The sequence below is a fragment of the Triticum aestivum genome, chromosome 2B, assembly GCF_018294505.1.
Source record: "Triticum aestivum cultivar Chinese Spring chromosome 2B, IWGSC CS RefSeq v2.1, whole genome shotgun sequence".
Classification (NCBI taxonomy): Eukaryota; Viridiplantae; Streptophyta; class Magnoliopsida; order Poales; family Poaceae; genus Triticum; species Triticum aestivum.
The window spans coordinates 184,250,244-184,259,713 of record NC_057798.1 but is presented as its reverse complement, the minus strand read 5'-3'; the positions used below and the strand labels follow the sequence as shown (position 1 = coordinate 184,259,713).

The following is a 9,470-nucleotide window of genomic DNA, read 5'->3' as shown; positions in this document are numbered from 1 at the left end:
AGTATTTGGAAGCAAAGGAATGGACGAGTTTTTGATGGCCAAGGCATAAGCAATGAAGAGGAACTTTCCACCAAGATCTACCAAGAGCTACGACTTTGGTTAGCGGCAGGAGCAAGGAGTGTACAACAGTTATGTGAGTAGTCGTGTATGGTAGGAGTAGGAGTGGGAGTCTCATTGGCATCGCCGACCTATGGTGAGGGCCAGAACAATCTTCTTATAATTATTTCTTCCTTCTATAAAGTTTAGATACGCTCTTGGCGTACTCTTGAAAAAAAATCCGCAACCGGAAACTGACCAACGTCATGCAGACAAAGGAACAAAAAGTCCAAAAAAACGAAAACAAGAGCAAAAAAGGACACCGTAAAAATGTGCAAGAAAAAACGCACGCACGCTGACGCAACTCGCCCACAAGAAAAAGATACACGTATCCATTCCGTTCCATGGATGGACGTCCCACGGGCGGCGGGCCCCACCCGCACGGACACGTCCGCCGTGCTCTCCAATCCACTTAAGTCGCAGTCCCACCCTTGGCGTCCGCCCCTCTTTCCTCTTTTTAAAACTTCCCTAAAAAAAAGATACTACCCCGAAGACGTCAAAATAAAACACAAGCACAGTACCCATCCCCTCCGCTCCCCCCTCCCCCTCCGCCTCCCCGCGCTCGAATCCTCTGCGGTTAACAATGGACGCGCAGTACAACCCCAGGACGGTGGAGGAGGTCTTCCGGGATTACAAGGGCCGCCGCAACGGCCTCGCCCGCGCGCTCACCACCGGTAGGTCGCCGCAGATTCGCTCGCCAGATTGGTTTTTTTTTCTCGGCGGCCGAAGATTCCGGCTTTCCGAATTACGCTGCCGTTGCATGGGATTTCTCGCCTTGTTTTTTTCTCCTGACTGTTTCTGCCTTTGTTCTTGCTGCAGATGTGGAGGAATTCTTCCGGCAATGCGACCCGGGTGAGTGAATTCTCGCGTCTGTCTGTCTGTCTGCCCTGCTGTTCTTCGCTGCTCTTTCCCTGCAGATTTTGCTGTATTATCCTTCCATAATCTCGCAGATAATTAACATTTATATCGTAATTACTACTACCAATTAGGGATGGGTGTTTAGTGGAGTTTCTTAGAAAATAATCGATGTGCCTTTTCATCTAAACATGCTTGACTGAGTGTTACTCTGAATACTGAGGAATTAACAGACTAATCTCTACTTTATTTCAAATCCTCCCCGCAATTTTAGTGCTTATTTTGAATCCATGGACCGAAGAACTCGCAATAGAATATGCAGGGTGCGTGAAGCCCTCTGAATATCGAGCAGAGGGCCTTAATTGTTGGACTTAATAACGAGCCTCCTGTGGAGGGGAGACTCTGACGTAGGCCCCACCAGTCGGATGCCCGGAAACGGACGGCTCAGATCATTCCACATGCTTGGCCCTGCTGCCCTAGAGACTGAGTGGTCAATGAATTCATCAGTGTCCCTTCCTGCTGAAAGCTTCCACCTTTGGGAGCTAGTAGTTATCTTGGTAGTAGTAGAAAAGGTGGCACTGGTCGTTGGGGAGCTGCTAGTTGGCTAGTGCGTATGTGAGTTTGGTTTGTTGGGTTCAGCACTACTGGGTCCTGCTTGGTTGGTGGGGTGTGATTCTTCTGCCCTAATAATGGTTGATGCAGTTCTTGACTTGCAAGGACTGGCAGACTACAATGATAGGAGTAGGACATGCCTTTCTTTGCTGCTTGCTGTCTACCAGTGTGTGTACAGTTCTACTGTTGCATAGGGCAAAGAACAGCGATGTTGGTTCCTTCAGTGTATTGGTGGTGGAGGATTGCCTAGCATTGCATTCTTTAATGTTTTGTAAATTTGCACCCCTAACATAGCCCTGTCGTCAGCCTTTCCCCCTTCTTTGTTCTTCAATGCCTCTACTGCCCTCTGCACAGTATAGTGCCATTGCAGCTTGTAACCATCGGAATGCTCTGAGGAACTTACTATGAATATGGAGGAAACCAAGAGAGCATCCGTATTTCTCTAGCTGCCTAGGAGTGTAACACGGTGAATTGAGTTGAATGGGCTTATGTAGATTCATCGGCAGAATGCTATAGGGTTGGATAAAAATGAATTTAAATGCTGGTTAGTGCAATTATCGTGAGGTGTCATTCGGCATGCATAGTGTGCCAAATGCAAGGGAAAATCTCAGAGGGAACTTTATCCCATTAATAGATGAATCAATATGTCTATTCTCCTGCAATGGATTGATTACATCAATTGTATGTTTGCCTTTTTCCAGTGTGCTAACTTCCCTTCCTAAGCTCATAACACGGTTAAGTATTATCTTGATCAAATGGTGTCCTTTTTATGTTGTAAATGACTTGATCTTTGATATTCTTCTCGTGTATTTTCGGGCTTGGTAATGATTGGAGTCTTGGCTATTTTTTATAGCTCTTCATCCAGATATTCAGTTTGGCTCTCAGGTCTAGATACTCTCGATGTCATTGTCACGACCGATGAGTGGTGCCAACATTCCTGCTAGCGGTTGTACACTCATCTGTATTGCAGATTAGTGACCTCGCCCATGTCTGCGCAATAATAATGAGGTTGCTGTCTTTTCCTTGGCACCACAAACGCAGAATAAGTTTCATGAACTATCGTTGCAAGTTACGTGCCACCGGCTCGGGAGAAGCCATTAACTACACCTGCCCCATCTGCTCAGCCGAACAAAAACTTCCACCAGATCCATGTCCTGCTCGTCTTGCTCCTAGTGAGGTACTCAGGAGGCCAGTTGGTGTCGACGGTGGCCAGAGGAGAAGCTGCTGCGGTAGATCAGGATCGAGCTGATACGTGGTGCCATGGTTGCCACCACGCTAGCGTGAGCTGCTCATTAGAAGTCTTGGTTTCAGGCCAGCATCAACTCACACGAGGAACACGAATGGTAGACGCAGCCACGGAGGGATACTCATGCGACCACTTGAAAGAACACGGGACACTACAATTTTTGTGATGTGGTAACTTTGTGCCTCTTCTTCTTCCTTTTATTTAGTCGTAACAGCCATCCCAAACTTGCTGCCTGAGACTCACAACAACCCAATGGAGTATGTGTTGTAGCTTATCTAAACGGTGTAAACAAAATGCACACACTAATCCAACTTGAGCACAGCACATTTCAGACGGCAATGCAAAACAAGCAACACCCATGGACTTAGGTACATGCAGGTACAATGTTTTAATGATAAACTGGGAGTACCACGACTGACTCTTTCCTTCCCTTCAAAAAAATACTGACTCGGCTAAATTTTGTGTACTATGGTACAGACAGTTAGTTGTTTCATGTACCATCGGTCATGTCGGATCTGTAGTCTAGCTTGCCAAAATAGACTGTGAGATTCAGCGCTGCAATTTGTATGCTGGCCTGACGTACACTTCCTGTCCATGCAAGATGTCTGCATGCCCATATGTCTGCCCTGCTTTTGGCACAGATCCATACAATAAGTTTGATGGCTCAGATAACGGGTTCATCTGGACCCCTAGTGCCAAAACGTCACCTTCTTCATCTTGATTACTTGTATGATATATACTGCTTCTTCTGTTAGGAATACGGTTGCCATGAATACGTGATTTAATTGAATATTTTGTAGGTTTACATGTGTCTTTCCTTCATTTCAAATATGCTTGATGATTTCAACTTATGTGCAAACTCAAGCTTGGAGCATCTTCTTTTTTATTTCTTCAGTTACATATCTATGATTATGTGGGGTAATCTAGTTACAGCGCAGCCTAAATGCTGTGAGAGCCCTTTGAGATTCTTCTGAGTCCATACATACATAACTCAGTGTTCTCGTCTGCAGAAAAAGAAAATTTGTGCCTTTATGGGTTTCCCAATGAGCATTGGGAAGTAAACTTACCTGCTGAAGAAGTGCCACCTGAGCTCCCAGAGCCAGCATTGGGCATCAACTTTGCACGAGATGGAATGCAGGAAAAAGATTGGCTATCCATGGTTGCAGTACACAGCGACGCATGGTTACTATCTGTTGCATTCTACTTTGGTGCTCGATTCGGATTTGATAAAAGTGACAGGTGAGTTTCCACTTTCCACTCATCTTCCATGAATCTATACTGTTCTGTTTACCTACTATCCTGCCAGTATCGTGCTGTGCTTTCTTTCTCTTCCATCTGTGCAGTTCCTTCTTTCCTATATTATTTTCATAACCACATTTGATGCCTAGCATTAAGAAACGAAATTTACTAGGTAATTGCAGCTTAATCATGGTCTTAACAATAAAGCCCAGAATGGACTGCTGGAAATTGTTTGGCTCACGTCTAATGAGTTGTAACCAAAATGCATTCGTCAAACTGCACAAACCTGCAGTAGCAATTTCCATAAACGCTTGGAAGCATTTTAACCTGGTATCATGGGTACTTGTGTAAATGTGCATTGCTTCATGTCATTTTGTGAAACGCTTGGAAACATTTTAACCTGGTATCATGGGTACTTGTGTAAATGTGCATTGCTTAATGTCATTTTGCAACTTTAGCCCATGTTTTGAAAGACCCATAATAATGAGAGTGAGAATTGGTTAACTTTTGGTAGCATTCATAATGTGAGCTTATTAGAGTTGCTTGGTATACAGAAGATGATCCATGACATTCTGCGGTTAAAGCATGTTGTATCTTAATGAGAACCACCTACTCTGAGATTCTTGCTGTTTCTTTCGCTGTTGACTGATGTGTTGTTACTGATGCTTTGCTGTTATCTTAATGCAGGAAGCGCCTGTTTGGTATGATTAATGAGCTTCCCACGATTTTTGATGTTGTTAGTGGGAAGAGTAAAACCAAGGCTCCGACCAACAATAACCACAGCAATAGCAAATCCAAGTCCAACAATAAAATGGTACGGCTCACTTTTCCTTTGATTTACTCATACCATGATTTTGTCTTCTGCCCGTGCAAGTAAGTTTGACACTTTTTGGTAGATGCCAAGGTCGTCTACTGAAGTTTATTGCGTCTGAATATTAGTTTGCCCTATGGTCGTCTCACTTGCACCCTCCGTTGTGAAAGCAGAAAACCTCGGAGCCTCGGGCGAAGCAGCCCAAGCCCCAGCTGAAGGAGGAAGATCATGAGGACGAAGCCCCGGATGCGGGCGAGGATGGTGGAGGCGCCGCCGGCGGTGGCGGTGGCGGGGAAGAGCACGGCGATACGCTGTGCGGCGCGTGTGGGGACAACTACGGGCAGGACGAGTTCTGGATCGGCTGCGACATGTGCGAGAAGTGGTTCCACGGCAAGTGTGTCAAGATCACGCCGGCCAAGGCGGAGCACATCAAGCAGTACAAGTGCCCGTCGTGCATGGGCGCCAACGGCGGCGGCAGCGGCAGCAACAAGCGGGCGCGCCCGTCCTCCTAAGGCCGTCGCGGTCATCCGGCGAGGGGCGACCGACCGGCCTCGCCGTGTAGTAGGACTGAGCTCTTATTGCAGTCGCTGTAACAAAAGTTTCCAGGCGTCAAGGCGCGTGCCCTTAGGAGGGCTTGTAAAATTAACTTTATTAATCTGGCTTCGAGTAGAGGATTCTTCTTATTTTAGCTGGGATGAATGTGGATTTGATATCTGTTGTATTATTACTATTAATTAAATTCATAGTTCGACGATGATTGTTTAGCTGGGCTGCCCGTTTTATTTACAGTTTCTGTAAGAATGCCCATTATTTGGCTTGGTTGTCTTGCCGTTCTACTTGTAGGCTTGTAGCAGGAGATCACTACGACTTCAGCCACCTGTAGCATGGCCTTGTGCGTCCGTCCCACGGACGGCGACCTGTGTAGAGCCGAAACAGGGCGTCACATTGCACGCCAACTATTTTCTCACGCGTTGGTTTACTGAGTCAGGCTGCCGTCACCTTACAAGCCACCTTGGGAGGCAGCCGCAGCGAGGTCGTCAAAGGACTCGTCCCCAGGAGCCGACGCGTGAACGCCCCAGGAGGCAAGGCATGGACGACCGTGTCATTCTCGGCACGCGAACTGCCAAAGGCGAGCGCTGGGGAACTGCACGCAAGCCTGAGGCGCACAAAGGGCAGCGATTTCCTCAATGGCTCAAGAGCAGCCAGCATTGCAAGGTTTTTATTGAGATAGGTCAGGGGAAGCATCTCTCGGAAGAGATAACCGCATAACTATTGCTAAACTAAGTCAGTTGTTGATTAAGCATTATTCCTTAACAATGTTGAAGTCAAGCAAGTAACTTGTTTCAAAAAAAAGTCAAGCAAATAAAATTGCAATCAGAGGTACTCAAAAGGACACAACTTAGTTTACCGGTTCTAAAGAAGAGGTCTTAAAATCAGCAACAAGCAACAAACATTTCATGTGACCATCCTGTTTAAAGTAAAAATGATCAACTGTATTGATTGATAATATGGATTGAGTACAGTTTATATACCTCTGGAAGAGACGCGTCGAACAGGCACGACACGTCGAACAGGTGCATCCTATAGATGCGTTGTTTGACACTAAGGAACTGCTATGCAGTTAGACAAGAGGAGATTTTCCCTAGTAAATATATGTGCTAATTAATCATAACACCCCCTAATGTACGCTTGTCCATGTAGAATCTTCACACGCTTGTCCTGGTAGGATCATCCTCTCTAAGATTGTCCAATGTAGTATCATCACAACGAAAGACTCTTCTTCAAAATTTCATTAGGATCCTTGATGAGAACTCGAAACATAAACTCACAAAGAGAAAGAGTGCAATATGATGTTTTAAACAAGAATAGTTCACGGAGATACTCCCGCTGATACTTGTAAGTCCCGAAGTCGTCGCATACCAATTCCATGAACATATTTCTGGAATGTAGAATTTGGTACAGCCTTCGTAAGTAAATCAGCAAGGTTTTCACATGATTTAACTTGCAAGATGTTTATTTCCTCACATTTCTGAAGATCATGGGGAAAAAACACTTATGACAAATATGCTTAGTGATATTACTCTTGATTTATCATGTTTGCATCTGCGCAACACAAGCCGTGTTATCTTCGTAGATAATGGTAGGTGATTCAATAGAACCAATTCCACATGACTATTGTATGTGGTTTATCATTCTGCGAAGCCACACACATTCATGTGATGCCTCAAATAATGAAATTATTTCAGAATGATTGGTAGATATGGCCACCGGAGTCTGTTTAGAACATCAGGTCCCAATATTTCTTCTCCATCATCCCTTGGCCTGGATGGATCTTTCTCTACGTCAAGAGAACAAACCACCATCGGAGTTTCAGATGGGTAGGATTTGTCCATATTGAGTTTCTCCAATATTTTCTGGATCACTTGGTGTACCATGATTCCCGAGGGAAGGCACTCAAGTTGAATACCTAAGCAATATTTGGTTTTACTCAAATCCTTCATCTCAAATTCCATCTTTAGGTGATTGTGTGCTTCATCAATGTCTTGTGTGTTGCCTGTGATGTTGAGATCATCGATGTACACTAAAATGATGCAAAATCCTGTAGACTTTTTTGATAAAGACACATGGGCAATCACTACTATTGGAGTAACCTTATTGTGGAAGGAACTCACTGAGTTGGTTGTATCACATCCGCCTCAATTGCCTTAAGCCATATAATGACATATTCAAGTTTACACAATACATGTTGGGTTTTACACAATACATGTTGCGTTTACACTTGTATTCGGGATAGAGATTCCGTGAGGAATCTTCATATACATGTCCGAATCTAGTGACCCGTAAAGATATAATGTCATCACATTCATCAACTGCATAGATAGATGATTTTGCACTACCAAAGATATAAAGTATCAGAAAGTAGCACCACTACGACCTCGTACAGTTCAAGAATTAGTGTGCCTCAATAAGTCTTACCGACCCAACATTATTTTTCTTTCTGAAACAAGGCAAACTAAAGATTATGTTGAGAGTTTGCGGTATCGTTTGGGTATGAAAAATGTTTTTACAGTTTCGAGTAAAGCCAAAGACGGTGGTTTAGTGGTATTCTGGGATGAATGCTTCTTTGTGGAGTTAAACAAATTTGGTGATCACTTTATTGACTTGTATATCTGTAAGAGTGGTACCAAAATGGAGATGCACATTGGTTTATGGGGAACCGAAGGCGAGCCAGAGTTATGTCATGTGGAAGCTTTTGATGACAACGGCAGAGCTATGTAGGCTACTGGGGGCTGTGCCCCCCTCCCCCAATATTGAAGCAACTTTTGAATAAAAAATTGTTGCGAGGGCTTAGATCAGAACTTTTTTAGCTTTTGCCCCCCCAAGTACTCATATTTTACCTTTCGCCCCCAGCTAGTTCTGTCTAGCTTCGCCGTTGTTTGAGGCAGATTAAATTTCTTGGTTCTTGCCCTTGGTTTATGGTCGGCGATTTTAATGAAGCTATGTGGCAATATGAGCATTTTTATCGTAATAAAAGATTGCCTAAACTCATGGCTAATTTCTGGGAAGTTCTCTCTATGTGCAATTTATTTGATCTGGGTTTTCATGGAGTGCCTTGGACGTATGATAATAAGCAGGAAGGAAATCGAAATGTGAAGGTGTGACTTGATCGTGCGGTGGCGTGTCCTCAGTGGTCTTCTATTTTCCCTCATTGCAAGGTTTCACACATTATTTACTCCAGGTCAGATCATTATCCTTTGTATATTCAGTTGTCGGGTAATTAGCCTAACGTCCCTTTCAAATGCATTTGAGATATGAAGCTTTTTGGGAGAGGGAAAGTCTGGCTTTGGATGAACAGGTTAGAGAGCATTGGATAAAAGTACGCAAGTTAAGGATTTGAAGGATGTGGCGACTAATCTGGGTAAATTAATGAAATCCCTGCATTCCTGGAGTCAGGCTCACATTGGTTATCTCCCAAAAAATTGGAAGCTGCCCGTAAAAGATTAAATGCTCTTTTCAAAGGAGCGATAAGGCGGCCATGGTGGAGAGAAAGGAAATTCTTTTGGAGAGGGATGAGCTTCTTATAAAGGAATAAATTATGTGGAAACAAAGGTCATGTATCGAGAAAATGATTTTGGGGGACTATAATACAAAAAAATTCCAGAGAAATGCCTCTTGGAGGGCGAAAATATATATTTTTGCTGTTAAGAGGAGTGATGGGTCTCTTACGGAGAACATGGAAGAAATCACGGGTATCACAAATTCATTTTTCCAACAACTTGACACTTTTGACACTAATGTTGATCCTTTTTGTATTATTTTGATTGTGAAACCTCTCGTCAAAGATGATATGTATGCAGAGCTCTGTAAACCTTTTTCTGAGGAAGAGATCAATGATGCTCTTTTTTAGATAGGTCCATTAAAAGCACCAGGTCCAAATGGGTTTCCTGCAAGATTCTTTCAGAGAAATTAGGGTTTAATCAAGGAGGACATTGTAAAGGCAGCTCGATAGTTTTTTTTATCTCGGGTGTTATGCTCGAAGGTGTAAATTACACTATCATTGTCCTTATTCCCAAGGTGAAGAACCCTCAGTCCATCAAAGATTTCATACCC

General features: G+C 43.9%; 1 protein-coding gene across 2 annotated transcripts; it reads left to right on the top strand.

Annotated features, from left to right (window-relative positions):
- Window positions 1–538: 538 nt before the first annotated feature.
- LOC123044245 (PHD finger protein ALFIN-LIKE 9) lies at window positions 539–5,623 on the top strand. Of its 2 annotated transcripts, none has more exons than XM_044466934.1 (5): window positions 539–770; window positions 916–948; window positions 3,820–4,048; window positions 4,736–4,862; window positions 5,030–5,623. In XM_044466934.1, exons 1-5 carry the CDS (start codon window positions 680–682, stop codon window positions 5,369–5,371), a joined length of 822 nt encoding a protein of 273 aa, XP_044322869.1. In that variant the 5' UTR covers window positions 539–679; the 3' UTR covers window positions 5,372–5,623. The 2 variants fall into 2 exon arrangements, with proteins under 2 accessions (XP_044322869.1, XP_044322870.1); XM_044466935.1 differs by having other exon boundaries at window positions 575–770; window positions 5,033–5,623.
- Window positions 5,624–9,470: the final 3,847 nt, after the last annotated feature.

Bases quoted from the DNA above. Each gene is read 5' to 3' on its own strand.
- LOC123044245 (XM_044466934.1), top strand. From the start codon at position 680: ATGGACGCGCAGTACAACCCCAGGACGGTGGAGGAGGTCTTCCGGGAT. The intron at 949-3,819 runs GTGAGTGAATTC...TCTCGTCTGCAG, and splicing joins CTTCCGGCAATGCGACCCGG to AAAAAGAAAATTTGTGCCTT. The intron at 4,049-4,735 runs GTGAGTTTCCAC...ATCTTAATGCAG, and splicing joins GGATTTGATAAAAGTGACAG to GAAGCGCCTGTTTGGTATGA.